A 25,498-nucleotide genomic window follows, 5' to 3' on the forward strand; every position below is an offset into this window, starting at 1 on the left:
TGGCAGGTGCTCTTCTGAAAACGCATAGCTGCAGGCGCTTGAGAGCACTTTGGTGGTGTAGCGTTTTTTCTTCTTCTTTGTTTTTCAGTTTTTAATTGAACTAAGGCCTAATCCTGGCTTAATCTAAGACCTGTTTGTGAAACTGGGCCCATATGTGAAAGTGACATGAAGGCTAAGTATGGTAACCCATACTCAGAATTTTTCCTCTGCATTAACCCATCCGAGTTAGTGCACATTAGGAGTAGTAAGTAGTGAACACACACACACACACACACTCGGAGCAGCTTTTGCTGTGGCTCCCAGGGAGGGGTTGGGGGTTAGGTGCCTTGCTCAATGGCACCTCAGTCACTTCCTGCTGGTATAGAGAATCGAACCCACAACCTTCGAGTTACCAGTCTCTCGAACCATTAGGCCACAGCCATTAAGCCGAAATCAGAAGTTTAAACTGATATAGCTTTAAAACGCATGCAAATTATAAATTTAATATTGGGCCCTATTTTAACGATCTGAACCGCAAGTGTCAAGCGCAAAGCGCAAGTAACTTTGTGGGCGGATCTCCGGCGCTGTTGCTATTTTCCCGGCGGGATAAATGCCTCTTGCGCCCGGCGCAAATCTAAAATGGGTTGGTCTGAAGTAGCTTCATTATTCATAGGTGTGGTTTGGGCGTAACGTGAAATAAACCAATCAGAGCGACATCTCACATTCCCTTTAAGAGCAGGCGCGCTTGTTCTAAAGCGGATTCCTATTATAACGGCGGATTTGCCAGGCGCGCGCCAGGAGCGGTTCACAGCCGAGGAGACCGACGTTCTCGTCAGGGACATTGGGGATGGAGAAACCCACCCAAATTAACTTCGGTTAAACAGGCGTATGATAATTTGGGTAAATGTGTAAGTTAGATGTATGCTTTTATAATAAATTGTCTATCTATCTATCTATCTATCTATCTATCTATCTATCGTAATAATGTATGATTTACAAAAATGAAAACTGCTGCTTCTGTGTAGATGAGAGAATCAAAGTGCGCGTTGTGCACACGCTACATTGATTATGGCCAAGCATGCGCCCTTAAAATAGCCTATGAATAACATGCGCAACTCGCCACTGACCTTAAACAATTTTTTCCTGGTTAGTGGCGCAATTGTTTTCTAAACCTGCAAAATAGCATGAGGAAACGTTTGCGCCGGAACACGCCTCCTCTTTGCGCTGAACCGCCCCCGGGAGCGCAAGTGTATTTCTTAGTTAACCGACGTGCTTCTGTGGAGGGAAAAGTCCGCTTTGCGCGGGTGCAAAATAGGAATGATACATGCGTCGGTGTACAAAGTCAATTGCGCTGGGTGCAAGATAGGGCCCCATTGAGTTGAAAATTTTGTTCATGACAATTGATGAGTTGTCAATACTGTCACAGGTGGTTGCAGGAAGGCAGACGGAGACAAGGATATATTTTCAAAAACGAAGGTTTAATGTAATTAAACACAGGACAGCAGAACAGGTAGCAACACACACTAAATAAAACTGAGATCGGACCAAGACTGACTGAACAGAAGGAACTTAAATACAAACACAAATGACACTGATGATACACAGGTGATACAGATGATGATGATTAACTAAACACAGATGACACAGCTGAACTTAATGACAGTAACCATAGAAACGAAGGAGTGGCGGGAAGAGAACAAAGGAAAACAGGAACCAATCAAAACACAAAGACTTGGAAAGTCCAAACAAGCACTGACACGTGACAAATACAATATATAGGGTATGATTTTACCCCTAAATTCAGCATATTGACACAAAACGATAACTGCAAATCCACAATTCGCTGCCTGAAGTCCAGTTGTAAAAATATACCTCATATTTCTTGTCAAATCTAATTGTACTGTCAGCCGCAAAGCTCTTTCCAGTTTTAGATGTGTTTGTGTTTTTCACGGCATTCACGCTGAAAACCAATGCTGCCCCTCTGTCTCTCTACTCTCATTCCGGTCGACGGTGACACACGCATACCCTCTATTCTGGACAGGGGAGGAGAGCAGCAGCTCATTTACATTTAAAGATACATGCACGAAAAGAGTGTTTTTGCTTCAACTTAAAAAGGAGCATTTACAACATTTGACAATAAATGGTCTGTGGGATATTTTGATCTGAAACTTCACAGACACATTCTGGGGACTACTGAGACTTACATTGCATCTTGTAAAAAGGGTCCCCTTTAAATTAAGCTCAGCCTGTTTTCTCAGTGCCCTTGTTTCAACAAGATAGTGGCCATCAAAATGATGTGTAACAAGATGTGTAAGCACATTATTGCTTGACTTGTTCCTGTAATCATTTTCAGGGTGCTCAACATGCTCGGGTTGCCTCATTTGATCTTGTGTTCTTATTTAATTGTCCAGATCCCTATGAAAGATGTGCAGGCCATCTTTCAGCTGAGATTAGACAGAAGCCTGCAGCAGAAGTGTCCTGTTACCAGAGCTGATGATTCATCACAGAACTGCAGACTGATGTTATCTAACACCCCAATCAGATACCTCTCTCTCACACACTCTCTTTCTTTTCCACTGAGCTGTAAACAGAATCCCTTCTCTCATAGTAGTTCATGTGCACTTCTGACTTCCTTTTAAACGGACTGTTTCCTCAGCCATATGTAAAGTGAATCCTCTCTGGACATCTGTCTGTCTGTCTGTGGGCACTGAGTCGTTTTACTTGCAGATTGAACTAACTCCCGGAGTCCTTAGGGTCTCTGTCAGGAAGAGTGGGCTGTATAGAGCCAGAGAAAGTAGGTCATGAGCAAATGATTGAGTTCTCCTTCCTGTGTGGGATTCAGCAGTGCTGCTGTATAAATCTCAGGAAAGCACCCGAGACCTGTGTTTGCATCATAAGTCATCTCCTCAGTGATCGGTGAGGTAACAGTAGATCTGCATGGGATCTGCAGCCACTGAATCCCACACAAAGCTCATTCATAAACGTCTACACATCTTTTATTAAACATTTAATTGAATCTGATAATATTAATAGTGATACATAAGCATGCATACTGTTGAAGTCTTTTACACATTTTACCATATAGATAAAAAAAAAAATATATATATATATATATATATATATATATAGAGAGAGAGAGAGAGAGAGAGAGAGAGAGAGAGAGATTTTCAGCAGAGAAAGCGTGAAAAGCTCCACAGATTCACACATCATTACACATATAAAATTTACGAATTATATCTATATATTCCAGACTCTGTTCGTTTATTTTTATATTTTTTATTATAATAATAAAAAAAATGTAAATACATTTGAATGTATTCAATATTTATTCAAAACTCTTTCAAAATGCAATTATACATTTTTATGATTTTGAAGGATTTTTTTTATAAATATATTTTAACCACTAATCAGCGTGTAGTATTTTACCATAGTTATTCACCATAATTCTCTCTTCCGCATATTTCCCCCCCCAACAATCCATTACAAAAAAAGCAATATTTTGCATAAGCTAATAACTGTTTCAGATTTGTTAATGCATAACACAATTTGTTTTAAGTAAATATTGAATAAAATAAGTGTTTATTCAAACCATTTTGTTCTCATATTAACATTATATCTGGCATTCCCTCTTTTGGAAAAACCGTCGACAACTAGTTATGAGTAATATCATCTGATCCCTCTGAGCTCTTTTCAGTGGAATAACAATCTGTGTTGTTTTTGCCGGTCAGGGTTGTGTGTGTATGTGTGGGTGTGGGTGTGTGTTTGTTTGTGCACGCAGGGATTAGCTGCCTCACTTCACTTCTCCAGTACGCTCTCTAACCAAGCCTGACAGTCACCTCATCACCTGACTCTCTCACGCTCTCCTCTCATTGGCTGGCTCCCTTCAGCCTCCATGTGGCAGTGAGCTCAGCAATGCTGAGGGGGCGGGGCTATGTGGCAGCTCTCGCTGGCCGTTGGGCCACAGGGCTAAACATTTCAGGACTGGATCCACAGAAATAAACTCCAGCCTTCATTGGCCAGGTTCGGCAGGCCCGCTAGAGCCAGAGTTGCTCATCTGCTCTTCCCCACTCAGACCCCCAGAGACCCAGCAAGGGCAAAGGAACATGTTGATGTAACGGATTACATGTGCAATGCTGATATTTCACATCAGTACTGGACGCTGTGAAATTGTAGGAGTGCTGCTGATGAAATTATATGATTTAAATTAGGATATAGATTTTTTCATATTTGAAACTGCATTTGCATTTTCTTTAATTGGACATCAAACACCTTTGGCACAAGTAACATCTCATAACATATCGTATAAGAATCAGAATATGTATTTATGAAAGGATATTTCATACATTTTTTACCACATTATATAATTTAATCCCAAGGTGCACTGAATTTTGTCTAAAAAGTCCAAACTGAACTCGTACATATAAGTCTCAGATAAAATGTTTATTCATACATCATGCATGCATTCACATTCAGAGCGTGATGGAGCTGTCCATTCAGCACCACTGTGACATGCACACACTCTGATTGGCCAGTGCTTTTACAGGGACACATTCTGATTGGCCAGTCCTCTGTGGCCAGCATCATGCTGAGAATGTATTGGCTACTTATTATCCTAGCTTGTTGGATATAAAAATGAGAAACGAGAATTAGATGACCATGTTTTTTTTTACCAGTCTGTGTGTAAATGTGCATGTGTGCTGGTCATTTATGAAGTTTTGAAATAGTAGTCAGGTTTTCAGAGGTATCCTCTCTCTCTTTATAGTGGTGTGTGTGTGTTTGCATATGTGTGTGTATGTGTGTGTACAAGAATTTGTGTGAGTTCACGTGTGTGCGTGTGTGTGTGTGTGTGAGAGAGAGAGAGAGAGAGAGAGTGAGTGAGTAAATGGGGGCATCACTGTTTGGTTGACTTTTCCTCTTTTTGTGGCAGGAATTGATTTACTTTGCTGCTAGTGAAATGCAGTCTCTTTTTTACACCAAGAAAATATTGAGCTTGTGCATCATTCTTCAACTTTTTGAAGTTGGGACAAATACTTTCAAATTGCCCTCTCTGGGCATCCAGCTCTTTCTGTATCTGCCCTTCTCTATAGCCTGGCTGTCAGTCCGTCATGTTTTTCCTCAGTTTGTCTCTGACTGTGCTCAGGTATTCTGCTAATCTCTGTTTAGGGCCAAATAATATTGTAGTTTGCTTTGTTTTGTGTTGTTTCTTTCCAATAAGCTAGGTAGTTTTCCTTTTGTGCATTAATCATTTGGTTGGGCTCTGTTGATTCTGTGGATGAGAGTTGTCAGTGTCCTGAGGCTGATTATTGTTAGTCGTGTCGTGTTAAATGTGTGAGCCTCAGTACCAGCTGAATGAGGGGACTCTTCTCATCGTTCATTTCATGGATTTAAAGGGGTTTAAAATGATAAAGAGTTGGGGTCACACAATTTTAGATGTTTTCAAAATTTGATGGCTCTTTTCTCATTGTGGAGAGAGGGCATTGGCCTGATTCTGCCCTGCATACATTATTAGGTGTGTTTCTCTGTACTTTAAGGATGCTTTTACAAAACTCTGTATGCAGGGTTTCAATCGGATTTTTGTCCCATTTGTCAAACTCGTGATTTAGGAGAGGACCCCAAACTTCGCTGCCATAGTGCAATATGTTCTATGACTGATTGGAATCTTTTGAGGCAAAATTCTAACTGGTATTTCAAATTAGATAGATTTTTTTTGATGGCATAGAAAGCCCTTCTTGCTTTCTCTTTCAGTTAATTCAAGGCCAGGTTGAGGTTTCCGTTTCCATTTCAAACCAAGGTATGAGTAGTTTGTGGCATTAACAATTTTTATCATACCAAGGGTGAAATTTTTCTTGAAACTGGTTCCGCTGTAGACCCTCTTCTGTTGGAGACAGCAGGACCAGATCATCTGCATAGAGGACTAACTTTATAGTGTAGAATTTATCATGTAGTCATGTGGAGGCCAGGTGCTGCTGATTGTTCTAGTAGTTTCACCAATTTATTGATGTATATATTGATGATAGTGGGCAGCCCTGTCTCGCACCCATCCTTGAGATAAGAACTCCGTTTTTTTTATTGCCAATATTGATTGCACATTTATTGTTTGAATACATAATTTTTATGATGTTGTATGTTTTGCTCCTATACCAATTTTCTGAAAATAAGACAGTAGACCTTGTTGCCAAATTGAATCAAAGGCCTTCTGGAAATCTACAAAGCAAGCAAATATTTTGGTTTTGTTTTGGTTGTTGTATTTATCAATCAGGGTATGGAGGGTGAAGAAATGGACTGATGTTCTAAAATTTGGTAAGAATCCAATTTGACTTTTGCTTAAGGCATTGTGTTCGGTAAGGAAGTGAACGAGTTTTGTGTTGATAATGCTGCAAAACATCATTGCTCACACAGATGCCTCTGTAATTGTTTGGATCTAATTTGTCTCTACTTTTGAAAATGGGCGTTATGAGTCCTCTATTCCAGGTGTTCTTTCTCTCAGATGTGTCCCAGACCCCTAGTCAATATTTACATATTATATTCAATGTAAAACAGGCAAGTATTGCGTTTTTTGAGAAGCAGTTGCATAACCAATAGAAAATGATGTGTTGTAGGTGCGTTGACACTGACAGTGATTAAATCACGGGAAGTTGCTGTCCTGTTGGTTGCTACTGGATGACAATCATGCCAGCTTCACTGTCTGTGCTTTCATTTGCCATATTGCATCACTGTGCATGGTGTTATAACAGTGCATTTTTGTTATAACAGTTGTTTTCCCTCATGTAGCCTTAAACCACTAACTCTCATTGAAACGAACTCATGGTCATTTTGATTCTGTAAATCACTGTCAGTGTGAACACTTCTCGTATATTTTTGTTAATGTATGACTATGATTTTGCCAAGTAGTATTTATGCCAGAATCAACATCTTTTGTTTGTCTTTTATGTCTTTGTCTTTTTTGGGGGTAAGCTTTATGTTGTGTAAGTGCGTTCACACCTAACCCCTAAAATCAGAGGAAAATGACAAGTTAGAATGCTATTCATGCCCCAAAACCCAACCCTAAACCTAACCCTAAAATATTATTGCTTTAGGATGACAGGGTTAAGGACAAGGATTCAGGAACATGTCCTACTTTGAAAATCATTGTCACCATGTTATGTGTATTTAAGTGAATTTGAGGACAGTGACTCAGAAATGTCTTGCTTTTATACCCAGTCAAATCTGAACGACACAGCCATCAAAATTTGAGTCTGTAGTGAACACTTCCTGTTGCTCTTTACTGACAAATTTGGCCCTTTTTTATTCAGCGCACACATTGAAAACACACTTTAACAGACATTTATGTGTTCAGGCAGCTTGTGGGTGTTTCAGAAGAGAGACCTGTGTGTCCACGAGATCAGAGAAGCACTGCTATGGCCTGTACACGTGACTAGACAATTGCAGTAATATCAACTGTTTGTGTGTGTGTGTGTAACTGCAATAGAACAAGACACCAAGCAATATATTTCTCTCATCCTTACACACTCTGTTCGCAGTGTTTACCGTCCATCTGTATTAAGGGATTAGAGGACCAGCTGTCGACAGCCCCATAGTCCCTCACACACACAGCAGCAGTGAGACCGGACAGGAATTTCTTTGAGTCAGGAAGGAAGCGGGGGGGGGGGGAGGAGTGGCCTAGAGGATCTGAGCATGCTCAGTGAGCACCGGATTGAGACGAGAGCCGCTCATGCCCTCATCTGCAGGAAGAGAGAGGGAGAGAGAGGCTGCTGCGTTTCAGAGGTGCACATGAGCGCTTCACGCACTCAGGATGTGGAAGTATGGCTCGCCGGACACTTTCATGCTGAATGAGGCATTCTGAGTCGGGCCGATCGCCCGTGCTTGGGATCACCAGAACCGACCCGGATTAACATCCCGCTCGGGATGCCTTGGGAAAGGCGGCCCGTGAAATGGGAAGATGACACTGTGGGATCAGGACAGCCTGCACTGCACTAATGAAAGGCTTCAAGCTTGCCTGGTAAGATGGACAGACGGTCCTGTGTGATGCCAACCGGTCTGTCGTGGGCTTCTCCTCTCTCTGCAGTATTCGTTTGTGTGTTTACTTCTTATTTTAATGTCGCAGAGATTTTGGCTGCATGTCCTCATCTTAAACACCTGCATTGTACGGTACGGTAGGAATTCGCTCTCTCCGTCGCTTTGTATCTGTCGCTGTCTGAGATCTGCAGTGACGTATTAGTGGCCACTTGTATACATCAACCATGTATAGCGTTGACTTGGTCTGATGACTGATTTGGTTCTCCATAGCTCCAAACAATGGGCGGCCACACATCTGAGGCCAAGATGGTGGACTTTAATGATAAACTTTTAATGGTTATGTAACATTGCCCTCTTAGATGGCAGAATGATTCTTCCCTGTTGGATGGTGGAAGCTTATTTTAGAGGCACTGAGTTCAGGACTTATGCAGATTAGTGAAAGAAGTGTGACAGTGCAGTTTTCACGTAATAATTGCATATTCTTTTGGACCGTCATTTTCCTTTTTCTCAGTTCATATACTCTACTGTGTGTCAGCTAGGCAAGTCGAAGTTATTTGTGATGAAGGTGCTTTCTGGTTGGAAGAATTTTTAGAAACGAGGAAACAGTTAAAATTAGCTCATATGATGTGTTTCTATTTTGAACTAGTCGCTTGGTTAAAGACTTTTATATATTTTTGGTCAGGCAAAGATTTTTTTATTTTTTATTTGTAATGCAGTACTGTGTGTTTCAAGTCTAATAAGCATGCTAAATGCAAACTTTTGGCAATTATATTATAATGCAAACTGTTTCATCAGATGATGATACAGCTTGTGTTTATGAAAGCCTTGGGTCTAGGGTTAGTGAATTGATTTTGTACTCTTGAGACATTGAGGCCACGTGAACATGGCTTTTTTTCTAGGTCTCAGATCAAATCCAGAGATTTTTACCATATTAAAGGTGATAAAAACCTCAAGCACGGGAAGGCGTGACGTCATCACCATACAGAGAATTAGCAAAAAAACTGTTGCAGTTTTTGTCTGTCTTTCTGTCTGTCTTTCATTAAAGCGTTATTTTGTTATTTAGTTCATTCAAATGACAGCCTGGTTCTTGGACCATCAGGTTGTTGGTCTGGATCTTGGCCTTAAGAAGTCTAGTCCTTGTCTAAGCTTTCCCAGACACTCCACCTGTTTGCCATTGGTCAGAGAAATATTCCAATCCCAAACATCATTGGTTGTAAATGGAAATTAGACTAATAATAATAATATCATGGTTCTCTATATAATAATATATACCATGGTATTGAATCATTTCTATTAATATACTATGGTATTTTAATGATATTGTATTTCATGGAATTAGCATAGTACACGTTACAAAAACCTGAAATACTTTCTTTTAAAGGTATGTTTGTAGGTACTTTACTTGTACAGATTTCTGCTCATAAGCCGTTCTGCGATAACAGTGTGGACTGTCTCAGCATCTGTGTGCTGTGTTCTCTAGTAGGACTCTCGCTCCCAGCGCTGTTAAATGAGCACTGCAGAGCGCGTCCTTGGACCAGATCACTCACTGTGTCCATCTGTGTGTGTTCGCTGCAGTGGACACTAGACATGTTGACTAGTCTACACTAGACTAGTCCCTCGTGAAAACACATCCCAAATTTACTGCTTTTCTTGCCGTTTTGTTTACTTTTATATGATTTCCTTAAATAATCCTGTTTGAAAATCCACACTTATAATGTGATTACAGTATAAAGAGGTGTGCAAACCTATTCTGAACTGCCTGAAATGAATCGTCAGTGATGCCAGTCTTACTTCCTGCACAAGCCTAATTAGGTTATATCAAATTTGCATAATGCCAGCATATGGTCTTCATTGGCTGTCCACAAACAACATGTAGTTTTTTGACCCGCCCTCAAACAGTGTAGTTGTAGTAGAGGCCTGGAAGAGTTTGGTTCACGTTGTCGTCATGCCGAGAAGACGCTGTTTTCCACGCTGCAAATCCACTTTGGATGCACTTCAAAAAGATGAGAACTCGGGCTCGAATTGATACGGTAAAATCGAAGCCATCTTTACTGTTTTTATTACTGTGTATACAAGTGCTGAAGAGGCTTCTGGAGCTAAAATTCATATGTGTAATGTAGGCATTTGTTTTCCGACGCACGTTGTAAGAGGTAGACCAATCACAACAGACTGGGCCAACTGACCAGAGTATAGAGCAGAGGGGTTTAGAGGGACCGAATCCTCAAACGAACTGGTTTCAGACACTGTGAAATGAGGTTTCAATGTATGTTATGAGAAAATTAGAATTTTTTAACTTGGATGCATGTAAACCTATTGTACGAGACCTCTAAAAGAAAATTATGGAACCATTAAAATTGCATAATAGGGGTACTTTAAAAAAGTGTGTTCTTTTTCTTTTTTCTCGAAGGCATTCCAGAGTTAAATGCAACAGTAACAGATAGCTGGACAGTAAAGATAGGCTGTTTGTTCCAGACATTACCATGTATTACACCGTCCTGAGCAGATTACAGGTCTATTTTAAGCAGAGATATGCTCTCTCTCTCTCTCTCTCTCTCTCTCTCTCTCTCTCTCTCTCTCTCTCTCTCTCTCTCTCTCTCTCTCTCTCTCTCTCTCTCAGTATAAATCAGACTAGCAACTAGTTTGATTTGATTCACAGATTCATGATTTGATTTAAAGTTTAAACATAATTATTATGTGTTTTTTCTGTTTCTGTGATTGTAAATTTTCTGATTATTCTTTAATTGTGACTCCACTCTGATGTCACCTATATCTGATCTCTGATCCAACTCTGAATTTGATTTTAATCTAATTTCACTCAAATCTAAATTGTGATCTTATCAAACTGATTAATTTGCGAAATTGCGACTGATCCAATTTAACCTTTATCTGATCTCACTCATATTGGACTGTGATCAAATCAGGTGATGGCAATCTGGCTGTAATCTGATCCTGATCTGAATTCATTTCGATCTCATCTGACAATGATTTGAGTGATCTAATTGAACCCTGATCTGGTCTAATATTTATTATCAGATCATGATTTGATCACATCTGATCTGATACAGTTTAATCAGACCAGAACAGATTTAAACAAACCTCTCTGATCTTATTAGATTATCATCTAAACATTATCTAAACTGCCCTTATTTTTATCTGACTCTAAACTAATAAATAAATAAAAAAATAAAAAATAAAAATAATATATATATTATTACAATTTAAAATAACTGTCTTCTATTTGAATATATTTTAAAATGTTATTTATTCCTGAGATGGCAAAGCTGAATTTTCAGCATCATTACTCCAGTCTTAAGTGTCACATGATCCTTCAGAAATCAATGTGATATGTTGATTTGTTGCAAAAGGTGCATTTCTTATTATGTTATTATTATATATATGTTTTTGCTGCATAATATTTTTGTGGAAACTGTGACACTAATATTAGGGTAAGGAAGATTCAAATTAAAATTAAAAAGAAGAAAAAAATACTTTTATTCAGCAAAGATGCATTAAATTGATCAAAAGTTACACTAAAATTATTTATTATACAATATTTCTATTTCAAATAATCCTCATTAAAGAATCATGATTTTTTTTTTTAAATCAGCTTCTACAAAAAAAATTAAACAATGTTTTCAAAATGTATTATAAATAAGAATCATTGTTTAAAAATTGAGCACCAATAATAATAGAGTGCCAGAATTAATTGTGAAGGATCATGTGACACTGAAGACTGGAGTAATGATGCTGAAAATTCAGCTTTGCATCACAGGAACTCATAAAACTCAGCTTTCTCCTTAAATGTAAATCTGTGTGATATTTTCTTTTTCTTTTATCATCCACCAGGTAGAAATTATAAGTCTGATTGTTTAGAAAAATAACAAGACACGTGATTTGAGGTATCATTCACACAGGTTCATGCTTATTACTTATTCACATATTACAAGCTTATTACTTATTCACATAAGTAAAAGCTATCCAGAGTGTTTTTGTCAGAGAGTCCTTATTTTCCTTATCACTGTAAAGCTGCTTTGAGACAATCTGTAGCAATAAAGGTGAGTTGACTTGACTGGGTAGGATTTGATGCATCACAGGAGTGAACAGAGAGCGAGCATGAGCGAGTGAGAGGGGAAGGGAGGAATGTGATTGGACAGGGGGAGGGGTAGAGAGCCAGAGACTGCTGACGTGAGTGGCTTCATTCAAGAAACCCATGAATATTAAACCCCAGCACAGCAGCCGCTTTTCACACCAGCTCGACAGAACGATAGTGAAGAGCTAACAGAACAGAAGAGGAAGCATGTAGAAGAGCGAAGAAATGAGGAAGCTTGCATGAAAGAACATGGATGCTGAGACGATAAGCTCCGCCTCCTCTCTTCCTCCTCTCTCCTCACATCACTCCATTCTCACACAGCAGCCGCACTGAATGAATGAAGCAGAGCCGAACGCTTTCGTGTAGCCCCTCATGGCCACCAGGTTTGTCAATGTGTGATTTTTGCATTAACGTCATGAAGGGAAGTCATTTGCATGATGGGACTGTCACACTTGACATGTCCATTAGCTACAATATCCAATATTTTAGTTCTTATTTTATGCTTTTGCCACCTTGTAATATGTAATAGAATCATGGATTTTTCCAGCGAGTAAATCCATCTTTCATCCAAATTCAAGCAGATAACTGTATGTTTTTTAGAAGAGATATGCATCTGTGACATTTGATCAGAATAATGCATTGCGTTTGCTGCATGTACCGAGCGATTTTTTTATTATTATTTTTGCATCACATAGGAGTGTTTTCACCCCTTCAGTGAGTGTGAGAAAGATGTGTATCTCTGCCAAATGCTCTCTGTGACTCAAGCTAGCGTGCGAGAGCAATATCTTCCGACTGGTGATATGAGAACATGTTTATACCATGTATGTTAGTTTTTTGGTTTTAGCCTTTAAGCAGAGGTGTGAAAACTGCATTCACATACACGTGTGGCCTGTCATTACGGCTCTTATAAGCGCAGATATGACACATGAGAGGCGAGTAGAGCCGTACATCCATCCACAATACAAGCTTTTTTTCTCTAGAGTGTTTGATAAATGCCTTTTATCACTTTATAGGTGTGTGGAGAGTGAGAAAGTGTTTGGCACTTGTGTTCTCAAAGCTGCACCCTAATGTCAGTTGCTATCTCATGAGAGACAATGCTTTTGTATGGAATACTAGCTCACTGCTTATTGGATACTGTGCAGTATGTACTGTAGACTGTCTACTTTTTTTAATAACGCACATACTTTACACAGGATACATACTATGTACTACACAAATAGTGAGTATAGCACAGAAGTATGTGGGGATTCACAATATATTGGTACCTTATGGCTAATTATGTATTTTTCAAATTTGTACCAGTTGATGGTTCATATTTTTTTTACTATTCTATTTTCATATATACTATATTTTTACATTTTTATGTTACATTTAGACCTTTTCATTATAATGTTGTCAAGTCAAGTCACCTTTATTTATATAGCACTACAATACAGATTGTTTCAAAGCAGCTTTACAGTGATAACAGGAAAACAATGCAACAAAGTTTGTTTCGTGTCGAAAATAGTGTCATAGTCCAGCCTAAGTTCAGTGATGTTCATTTTTGTTGTAAAAAAAACAAAAGTTATTCATTTAGTTTATACAGCATTTGTCTATACAGCTGCTCTGGAGAAAACAGTGATGTCATCATCCAGCTCAGTTCAGTTCTCATGTAATGGTGTCAATGCAGGCAGATCAATAATATTGTTGAATATTAAGTGTTGTGATGCCTTAATTTAGTTGTGACATTTAAAATTATTTATTTGAGCATTTAGACTATTTATTTAGACAAAATAATATGGAATATTGTGCTGCTCACCCTCACTTTGTATATTGAATGAGATGATGTACAAGAAAACATTTAAGCAGCTGATCTAACAGATTCTTGACAGCGTGATAGATGTACATCTATGCACCGGTAATTTGATGCCACTGTTTGTGTAAAGGTTTTATCTGCAGTGATTTATTCGCCGTCAGAACCTTCTAGAACACGTGGACTTGTGTTCTAGAAAGGAACGGCTGCTTGAGTGCTTGAGTCTTGCTGCATGGATAAAATCATAAGTGAATTAGGTTGAATGAACCCAGAGAGGTTGTGAGGTGTTTTATCAGTTGCTTTATTTTATTTGCTCTCTCTCTCTCTCTTTTGTCTCACTGTGTTTGTTTTTCCAGACGGGCAGCTCTTAGCTCAGGTACAGAACATTAATAATTAAGACAGAACCTGGTGGCCTTTCTGAGGGACAGATGAAGGGCTGGCAGCAGGAAGAAGGAGGATTGCTGCATCGAGAGATTGAGACAAAGATAGATGGCTAGAGAAGAGTTTCTCCATCTGATTGAAGAGGGCTTTTCATCTTCTGTATTATCTATACCATCTTGACCTTTGTAAGCAAATAAGGTCTGATTGAGAGATTCTCCGTCTTTGAGGTCAGCTAGTGAGTGTTGTTGTAATGGTTCTTCTCAGAAGATTTTACTCTTTCTTAGCTTAGGAGAATTAATGAAGTTTTCAGTTGTTTTATTTGAAGTATCAATTTTGTCTGAGATGTTTCTCCTGAAAGCTCTTAGGAGAAATAAAATGAGACTTGTTGACACAGTTAGAGAACAGAGCTACAAAATGAACATGCACACCATAACTCGGATAATTTGGTACCATAAGAATTTGAGAATTGTTTGACTTTTGATTGTAAGTTGATTGACAAATTTAAAGGGATAGTAACCCAAAGACCCACAAATGAAAATTTTCTCATCATTTACTCCCATCCAAATCTGTATGAGTTTCTTCTTCTGTTGAACTCAAAAGAAGATATTTTGAAGAATGTTGGTAACAAGACGGTTGATAGTAGCCATTGACTGAGTTTTTTTTTTTCCTACTATGGAAGTCAACGGCTACCGCCAACTGTTTGATTTCCAACATTCTTCAAAATATCTTCTTTTGGGTTCAGCAAAAGAAAGAAACTTATACAGGTTTGGAGCAACTTGAGATTGAGTAAATGATGACAACATTTTTGGGTGAACTTCCTTTTAAGCCTGTGTTGAGAATCTCCTGTGAGAATATCAAGGTCTCAGGAGAAAAATATGAACTAGGAGGTCTCCATTTGCTTTGCTCTCCATTTTAACATTTTCTTTTCTTCAGGGTTCTTCTTTTTTTTTTTTTTTTTTACAGAGTTTCAGTTTTGTGCTTCAAAAAGATCATCAGATGTTCAGTTCCTGTATTTTGTCCGATCATGTTTTTTCTGTGTGTGATTTTATCATTGATGTGGAAATTCCCACCAGAACTACAGCGCTTTAGCGGTGTGACCTCCGCTGCTGTGTTTTTTGGTCAGAGTTGTAATATGTCAGTCTGATGTACATTCCTGGAAGCTGACAGGGCAGAGGTGAAAGGCCTGCTGGGAGGATTTGTGTGTACACAAGAGGGTTGGTGGTTTTGGTGGGGACTTTTCCGTTGACTTCTCTTGTTGTTATTCTGAGCCAGTGACTATATTTATTCCCCTGTCCTTTACAGAATACCTTATTTATTTGTACATTTTCAATAATAGATTTAGTATGTTTACTATAGCCTTTTGATGGTTTACACGAAACTCAATCCTGCATCTCCCACATGAGCAACCACACGTTTGTAGCTCATGCGCTAACTGTCCAGCCAAGGCTCAAACAACCATTTGCATTCTTTTTGTGAAGTGTAACATCTGTTTTATGGTTATTTATTGGATATTTTTCTTGTTTCTGTAGCACTGCCAGTAACTCGAACCGCAGCACGCCGGCCTGCTCACCCGTCCTGCGTAAACGCTCGCGCTCCCCAACGCCCCAGAGTCCAGAGGGAGAGAACATGGTGGAAAAGAACTCCGATCATTCCTCCGATAAATCCCCTTCCACGCCGGAACAAGCCGTCCAACGCACTTACAGCCAGTCGCTTCACAACACCCGCACCGGAGGAAAGAACTCCAAGGTAAATGTGTGACTTACTGTACTTACTGTACTTCTGCTCTCACCGTCTTCATACACTGCGTGTCTGGCACATCTATTGCTACTGTGGGGTCAAATTCCTCATCAGTACAGGCTTGTAAACTCAATTCTGAGTGTACTGCAGGTGATTTATACCTGTAGAGAAGATTTCCAGTAAATTTACTTAAAAACCTAGTGAGCTGCCTATCCAGGGAACAGTTTACTCGTCATACACACAAAAAAAGTCATCATATACACACAGTGTGAGTGTGTGTGTGAGAGGCAGCTCACTAGTTTTTGAAAATACTGTAGAGCTCTTGCTTTCTTTTTCCTATCATTGCATCTGTTGAAGGATTGCATTTGCAAGGTAAAAGATTAAGCTCTCCCTTTCTTCGAGAAGAACATGCTTCATAAAAACAGTACATCGTTTAAAAAATATTGTGCATGTCACAAAGTGAAGCACATTTAAGTCTAATCTGAAGTCAGTCAAGTCGTTGCATTATCATTTCATGACCATCAGCACCTCATGTACCAGAATGATTTACAGAACATCTCTTCTGCTTTGATACTGTACGTGGGGAAGCTTTGCCGCCCAACAGTGTTTTTTATTTGTCTGCACATAATTCATAGTTTTCTTTTTGTTTTTGTTTGTTTTCTGATATCTGTTCTTTCTCTCATGCATGCTAGTCCCACAAGAGACTGTCTAAAGTAAGCATCACTCTTTTCTGCTCTACCGTACCTCCACCCTGCATGTGACCCATCCCATAATGCTTTGCATCACCTGTCTGTGCTAACCTAGAAAATGCTAAGCAAACCCTGTGCAAGACTAGCTAGTAATGCCAAGTTAAATGTTTTGAACTTTCTGATACACACTAGCCCCTTTCACACATACAGTCTTTACTGGTAAATTACTATTAAGAGATCATGTGTGAATACGACCTTTCCAAAAGTACCAGTAAGTTCTAACAATTTCCCGGTATGAGAAGTTGTAACATTACCAGTAAATTACCGGTACAATTCTGTGTGTAAACAAAGAACAGGATTACGGGTATGAGCACATGCGAGGTCAGAACCCGCCGTCTTAAGAAGTTTGCGTTGAGCCAGTCATAATGCTCTGTCCGTTTATGGTAAGTTCTGCTTTTAATAGTTTTTCTCTGTAAACATGCGCTAGACGGACGTCTGACCATTGCGCCACGTCTCATGATCGAGAACCTTGCTGTGTCCAAAATCACCCATAATACCCTTAAATAGGGCATTATTTGAAGGTACAGCCATTTGTAGTGGGGTCCGACACTCATTTAATCCCACAATGCACCGTAATAACGAGTGTACAATCGATTTATGCTCAACGGCAAATACCCATAATGCACTGACAAATTTGTCTCATGACAAATGAATTCCCGTGGCTCACCAGAAGATGGCGCCCACAGCTTAATCATCCATCTATCCATCCATTTTCCAAACTGCTGGTTCAATGTGGCAACAGCACAAACAGCACATAGCATAAAGGTATAAATTCCGTTTTAATTAATTATTAAATTGTTTAGTTAATGTTTATACATGCTATTAGTTTCCATGACAGAGTTTAAGATAAATCTTTTCATCACTACTGAAGCTGCCAGTTTGCAAAGTTTCAAATAATTATTAAACAGCATGCACAAACTAACTATGCAGCACACTCAAATTCACTCACTCGTTTTTATTCAAGTGAACTATATTAGTGGTCTAATCTAGGCAATAGTGATTGAGGGTATAGAGGGCGATTTCGGACACAGCCCCTCCCTTCTTTTCCATTAATCAGCGCCGCGGCTCTGCAGTTATTGCGTATGCGTATTATAGTAACTGCAATACTACAGTAACTATTATGCGCCTCGTGTTTTTAGGAGTAAAATCACATTCTGTGCGAACCTTATGCATGTCACTCAAATGTAGTCAAATTGGACAGATAGTGAAACTAAAGCGCTTCTCGTCCAGGTAGATGAAGAAAACAGATGTGTTTAAAGGTAATTTGCAATAATTTACATCAGAGTTTACCGGTAAAGTCATTCTGGTAATGTCATGGTAATTTACTGGGATTGCTGTGTGAACAGGGCTTATAAAAGAGATGTTAACTTCTATTTGACACCAAATGGTGCCGATGCAGCATCACAAAAGCAGAAGTTTTCAGTATGCCATAGTAGAAACACGTTACTTATGTCACAGTCAGTTTATTTTCTAAAGACAGATATAGAAGGTAAAACATTTCACACCTGACCTCTCTTGATGAACTTTCTCTCCAGTATGACAGACTAAACCTGATTAAAGTAAGAAATCAGTATTTGTGCCCTTGAGCTCAGACCCATCCTTTGAGAAGAAACCACAGTAGAGTACTGTAGAGTCCCAGTGTGTGTGAAAAGATCTGTCCAATGCTCGCATTACACTTCTTTCTCCATTCTTTTAGGTCTTTATATTTGTGTATATGAACCATAAACTTGTATCACAATCTCTGTTAAGACACTTTTAACAGAGTTGTGGTTTTATAGATCTGCCGTCCTCTATAAAATGCATTATATCTTTGACAATGTTTAACAACAAGAGTTAATTTAGTGTAGAGACTGCCCCCTTGTGGTAGCTTTGTGTTTTGCGAATGTGCTATGATACAAGCACAGATGAAAGATTCTATACACAAACAGAGCCTTCCCATAATCCCTTGTTTATGACATACTTATACCTGTGCTAATCAAACATTCATGGATGGATGGATGGATGGAGGGATGGATGGAGAGATAGATAGATAGATAGATAGATAGATAGATAGATAGATAGATAGATAGATAGAATGGACATTTTTTGGTACTCATGAGGAAAACAGCTTATAAATCATATTAAATAATGTCTTTGGAAAATGTAAAAATGCAGAAAGTTTTCTGTGATGGGATGGGTTAGGAGATAGAATATACAGTTTATGTACAACATAAAAATAATTATGTCTATGGAATGTCCCCATAAAACGAATGTGTGTCTGTGTTTGTGTGTGTGTGATTTGTATATAGCCAAATGTAAGTGTTTGTGTATATTTTAATCATTCAGGACCCTTAAAAACTCACTCTAATGTTTATCTCTTCCTCTTTTGTTTCTTCTACCATCAAAATCTGATTCTTCAAACTCACAGAAAAGTCAAAGCTGGTATAACGTAAGTTTTTTTTTATATATATATATTTTTTTACTCTTCATTACTTTTGATGTTGAATGTCGTGTGTTTATACAATATTGTGTACAATATTGGCAGGTTGGGGTTCTTTAGGAACTGGATTTTGTTTTTCATTATTTAAATATTTCATCTACATGCTACAGTATGTCATGTGAATCTCTGAGGGTGTCGCTTGCCAGAGTTAAACTGCCTTCACAGACATTTCATGTAGGAAGTGATTGCTTCTTTCTTCTGTAAGGCTGAATGGTTGGCCTGACATTTGTTTTCCTGTGGGAAAGAATCCATTTTTATTTTCAGGTCAGCTAGTACATAATGACATTTTTCATCATTTTACAAGTGCCTTTGTGATGTTTTGTCAATGTGTTATTGTCGGTCATAACCTCTGGGCCACTCTGATGAAAGTGCACTGTAGAACGTCAGAACAAAGAGCGCAGTGTTCTTTCGCTCAAATAAACAGTGTTTCCATTTCTGTCATGGATCAGGCTGTGCCACTGTTACTGCTCAAACATACTACATCTAAAATATATAGTATAGCTCAGATCATATGGTTCACATTGAAATCTCAGACTTTTGTTTTGATTTTGAGATCTCTTCTGAAACTCATGTGAGATTGCTGGATTCTTTTTTCTTCCCATAAAAGTTCCCATTTTATCTAAATGTTTTCTCACCGAGCAGCAATGGAGATGAAAAGATCTCATTTGTGGGTTTTCCCCCCAGCATCACTTTTAAAGCATAATTATGTTTATATAAAATGCAGCGTTTTTTACAGGGAGAAATTTTGCAATTTAATGTGCAAAAAATATATATATAAAAGATTATATAAATTTTTTTTTTGTTCAATGCTCCACTGCCATAACCACAGCCATATCACCCTGTAGCCCAAGACTGGTTGTCCACTGAAGCTAAGCTGTGTTGAGCTTGGTCATACCTGGATGGGAGACCTCCTGAAAACACTAGGTTGCTGCTGGAAGAAGATTTAGTGAGGCTCACCCTGTGGCCTGTGTGGGTCCAAATTAGAGGTCTACAATCCCACGGGACCCGACACAACAGAGTACGCCGTGGGATAAGCTTTGAATTGCTGAGTGTGAATGCGGGAGGGAAGTTACTGATAAATGTGCGGGAAGCAGGATAAATAAATTACTTGTGGGCTCCAGCTAAATATAATTATCTAATAATAACAGCACGGAGAAGTCTGTAGCTGGAGATCTTAAGCATTGTGTGTAGAAATTTGAAAAAAAGAACCTATTGATACCAGAACGAGACAGAATCTAACCAGACTGGGACTGAAAAATCAGCATAGACAACTTCCTACGGGCTTTTGCGGGCGGGAACGGGAAAAAACTTGAAAGTTTCAGATGGGAACGGTATAAAACGCTATCTTGCGGTAGCGGGCAGGAGCGGGACTGAAAAATCCATCCCATCCAGACCTCTAGTCCTAATGCCCCAGTTTAGTCATTGGGACACTATACTGTAACAAGCACCATCCTCTGGATGAGACGTTAAACCGAGGTCCTGATTCTCTGGTCATTTAAAAATCCCATGGCACATCTCTTTAAGAGTAGGGTTGTAACCACTGTGTCCTGGACAAATTCCCTCCATTTGCCCTTATCAATCATATCACCTAACCCCCAATCACTCCCCGGGTGCCTCAGCAAAATGACTCTGGGTGTGTGTCCACGGTTTGCAGTGTGTGTGTGTTCACTACTCACTACTCCCAGTGTGTGTGCACTAACTTGGATGGGTTAAATGCATAGTACAAATTCCGAGTATGGGTTAACATACTTAGCCTTCATATGTCTCTTTCATTACATCTTTCATATAAAAGCCTCATTTATTCATTTCTTGGAATAGATAGTCATACAACAATGAATTTTCAGTTTAAAGCAAATGATCTGCACTCAATGGAATTGATACAAAATTTGACATGCAAATGGATATCTTTGAACACTTTTTACCAGAATAATTTTTAAATATAGATATTTTTTCCTCTTTTTTTTTTTTTTTTTTTGGAAGCTGTTTTTAAAATTCACAAAAAATCTGAGGGAGGTACAGAGTCCTGCACTTGGGCGGGTACCCGATAGGTGAACCATTAATATGATGTAATGGGTGGAATAACATTTACATTGTCATTTGGTGTTTAGGTTGGGAGTCCATTATCCAAGACTGTTTCAAATCAATTCGGTACATGCTGATAGGCAGCTGCTTTGAAAAGTTCCCAGTATGCATATTTATGTTCACACTGTGAAGACTGTCAAAGCTTTATATTTACAACGCAGTTTGTAGCGTTGAGCATTATTGCCAATTGTGCTGAATTTAAGTACTTGACAGCTTCAGTGATTATATAGGGATGGCCCTTTGCTCGCTTTCTGTATGTTGTCTATTCAGACGTTTCAGGAGAGACGACCGCATTTTAATGTGGGTGCAGTTTGGGTCACGGTCTCTGTCAAACGGGTCGGGTATGGAATTCAATTAGTGTTGCTGTCGGATAATGGGCCGGGTGTTCTGTTAAGTTGTGTGGGTGCGGGTTTACCAAACAGGACTCTGCGGGGGAAGTCTGAATGGGCATGATGCTTCTGCATGACTCCATAAACAGAGGAAAACCAATGTGTGGACACCAGCATCTGTGTGGAGATAACAGTCAGTGTTTATAAAGACCAGCAGGAAACAATGATGCTGGGACTCTCTCCAAGTGTGAGCTTATCAGAAAATTGTATACTTTGCTCATTTTAGTTTTTCTTGGGTGGGCAGATAACCGCAAGCTGTTGAATAATATGCTCAGTTGTAAGATGGCAGCTGTAAACATTCTAAATACAGACAGTAAAGGAGAAGCTTTTTCTCCACAGGACTGTAAATAATCACATTCCCCGTCACGGTCACAGGGACAGTCAAGCCATTTTTATTTGTATTGCGCATTTACAAGCCATGTTGTTTCAAAGAAGCTTTACAGAAAATCATGCATTAATGTCTTTAGCTTTAAACGTGAACAAGTGAAGAGTAAGTGTAGCAAGGAAATAAACGCGACAAAATGTTGAGCTAGAGAATTGAAAAGTTCTGAGATAGCCTAAGGATGAATGGGAATATGGTGTTATTCTGTTTTAATTTGTAATTTGTAGTGATGCCATTAATCATGGCAAATGTAGGGAAATGAAAAAAAAAAATTTTCTCATGCATTTATTTCTCATGCATTATCTGGTTGCAATTTATTTTACAGTACGTGCACTTACAGTGTACTTACCTAAGAAAGCACTGGGTAATATAAGGTAACTATGGGTTAAGGTTAGGTTTAGGGGTATGTTCAGGATTAGTACCTAGTTATTACCCAGTTATTGTAATTACTATAATAAGTGCATAGTATGCACATGGGGAATAGGACTGTAAAATAAAGTGCTACCCATTTTCTTCTATAATTCTACTTCAACTAATGGTTATATTTTTGTAAATATTTTAAATGAAATATATTTTAGTAAAATGTTTTTCCTCATATTTACCAATAGGACCTAGATTTAACATTGGGCAACCAGACATGTAGTGCCAACATGTTTTATTGTACAAAAAATAGACTTCCTCAGGACTTCCAAAGAAAAGAGATGGTTCTACCGAGAGTCTTGCTCCTGAGCTGAACAATGTGTCTGGCTCAACAGTGGCCTCAGATGTTTTGCTTGAGAGGGGATTGGAGGAGAGGCCAGAGAGAGAGAGATGATTCACCCATTTGGCATCCCCTCAACATCCCCCCTTCCTCCAGCCCAGGAAGTTAACTAGAGTTTGTTCACCCCGTTAGAGTGCAAGAACGAAGGAGAGAAGGAAGACTGAGGCGTTGTCCTTGGCTGTGCCTCAACACTAACACCATAAAATGACTTGTGCACAATGGGGGCCTCTGTGATTCTCTCAAACACTTTTTATCTCTCTGTCCTCTACTTTCTCCAACTTTTTGATCTCTTTCTCCCACTTCATGAAAAAAAAAAAAAAAACTGCTGCTTTTGCTAGTTTCGCAATAAAACAAATTTGTGGAAGCTGAAGTGTCTTGTTCAGGCACCGAACCCATCAGGGTCTTCAGGAAACTGGCAACAGCAGCTGTCACAGGAGTATAAGGTTTCTTTGTAACATTTCCGGAGAGACATTGAATCAAGTTTGACCTGGTGTGGGGGTGCAATGACAGTCCTAGGAAAAGCATATAAATCTCCCAGCTCTTCGATCATGAGTGAGAAAAATGTACAGCCTGAAGCAAAGAGCTCACTACATCTGGCACAGCCCCTCCTCTCTCTTCTTCTTTGCATTCTATTGGCCAGCTGGCTTCCCTAGCTCCTCCTCCCTCTTTCTGACACACAAACATCCTCTCAGGCCCCTCCCATTCCTCTTGGCAGAAATGTTTTGTAGAAAGTCTTAGTGAGAACTCTTTCCTGTTGTAGTAAAGGGCTGCTTCAGCTCAAGAGAGTCTCTCTGTGAGATTAAATGAGACACATTTTGCATCCTCCAGGAAGATATACTCAAAGGGACGTGACGCAGATGAACTAATCTTGACTTGCAAGGATATTAATGCTTTTATTTTGACTATTTTTATCCATGCTAAAGAAAGAATTTTGAAAGAATTTTTTTTTTTGATCTGAAGAGAAACCCTGTATTTTTTTAACAGGTGGATGTTTTATTGGGATTCCTCAAGGAATCAAACACTTTTCAGTTTTTTGATTTGTGTAAAGAGATGTTTGCTTCGGGATAGTTCTTGGACGATTTTCTTTTTCTTGGCAAACATTTAGGATATGCAATATCCTAAATATATGTTTTCATCAGATAACTGTTACTGAAAACCTTCATGAACCCTTTGAATCTAAAATATTGTAAAGTGGCAACGTACCTTAGAGTTTCTGGCTGGATCTGGAACTGTTTCTTGTATTTGTAAATTTGGTGGATCAGCGGGCATAAACCCTCAAACAAAAAGATTGTTTTGCCACAGCCTTTCAAAGCAGACCACTAACAGTCCTCTGTGTCCTTTTTAAAAGTTGAACTCATTTCCTGAGGAAACCGTGCTCCGTTTTCATTGTCAAGATTGATATGTGTCTCTTATCAATGTGAGGAGTTCTCCTGCCGTATGTGGAGGATTGTTTGGCTGGTGTTTAGGTGCTGAGACTCAGGCTGCACTACTTAAAAAACAAGCCCAGTAATGCCAAAGGAGGGGTGCAGAGGTTACTCCAGGTCATTTCAGAGCATGGCCTGCTGAAGCTGGTATTGAGCTCAACCTGCATATCGTGAAGCATTGCACCACCATCAGGAGCTGAGACAATAAGTGGGAACGTCTCCTCAAACGGACAAGAGCGATGGAAGTCCTCAGCTTTGATGCAGACTCTGATTGGCTCTACGACTGGGAGGCAGTCCAACAGCCTGAAGTGCCCCTGTGTGATTGGATGGACTGGGACTTAGAGAGTGTTCCTGCTGTAAGCAACCAATCAGAGAGCAGATGAGAAGGGAGTTGTCTCCCTTTTTAGTTTGGCTTTGTTGATGTTAGATCATGAGCATCTCATTATGTTTCAGTGGAGAGACACGACAGTTTTACTACTGTGCGCTTACGGACCTGCTTAGGACAGATGCCATGCATTTTGCTGTGAATGCAATGATTTGAGGGACTGCAGTAGTTTTTCATACATTTAGTTGTGTACCTTGATGTAGATTGTTCGATATATATAATTAGTTAGTTAGTTAGTTAGTATATATATACACTGCCTTTTCCAGACTGATAAAGTGATTTTTAAAGTACTTTTTTGTAAAATATTAAACATTTAATCAGACAGATAATGTGTTTTAGGGTTAATAAACTGCATTATGCAAAACTAAAATCAAAATTTCCTAAATATTTATTCCCACAGAAAGTGTTAATGGAAACTGGGTGACAGCTTTGCAAATTCATTTGAGAATTTAATGCTGATATTTCTTTCCATTTTCCATGTTTTACGTGTCTACTATACAATGGTAACCAGGTATATTTTAAGTTTTTTTATAAAAAAAAAAATGTATTTAATTTTTTTTTTTATGTACTGAGCTGCTGTTAAAAGAGAAAATATGCTCGGGACACAAAAAGCCTTTATAATATAATTTTAAAATGAATTCTTTCTTCTAAAATCAAAAAATATATAGAAAGAGAATGAAGAGAACATTCTAGGTGTTATTGCATTTACAGGGGTGGGAACAGGCCAAAAAATCGTCATGATTAAAGTAAATAAAAAAAAAAAGAAGCATAAATATACTTACTGATTTTCTTTTTCTTTTTTGGTTATTGTAGGTAAGACATATAATTGTGTCTATATATATGGGGATACAAA

General features: G+C 38.9%; 1 protein-coding gene and 1 long non-coding RNA gene across 10 annotated transcripts in view; one reads left to right on the top strand and one right to left on the bottom strand.

The window, feature by feature from the left end:
• The window catches only part of LOC309489275, a 251,524-nt gene that overhangs the window by 169,798 nt on the left and 56,228 nt on the right, over window positions 1-25,498 (bottom strand). The gene's annotated exons all lie outside the window — the stretch shown is intronic.
• Window positions 1-25,498, top strand: part of gramd1ba (GRAM domain containing 1Ba) — a 51,494-nt gene that overhangs the window by 13,860 nt on the left and 12,136 nt on the right. For 5 of the 9 annotated variants that reach the window (XM_082157016.1, XM_082157011.1, XM_082157017.1 and 2 more), the window contains 3 exons: window positions 15,788-16,004; window positions 16,688-16,708; window positions 19,152-19,172. In XM_082157016.1, coding sequence (XP_082013142.1) covers window positions 15,885-16,004; window positions 16,688-16,708; window positions 19,152-19,172 — 162 coding nt within the window. In that variant the 5' untranslated portion in view covers window positions 15,788-15,884. Of the gene's footprint in view, window positions 1-7,614; window positions 7,979-11,469; window positions 12,469-15,787; window positions 16,005-16,687; window positions 16,709-19,151; window positions 19,173-25,498 lie in introns of those variants that run through there. The other 4 variants (XM_082157013.1, XM_082157014.1, XM_082157015.1 and 1 more) reach the window with 4 other exon arrangements.

The sequence above is a fragment of the Leuciscus leuciscus genome, assembly GCF_965113295.1.
Source record: "Leuciscus leuciscus genome assembly, chromosome: 24".
NCBI lineage: Eukaryota > Metazoa > Chordata > Actinopteri > Cypriniformes > Leuciscidae > Leuciscus > Leuciscus leuciscus.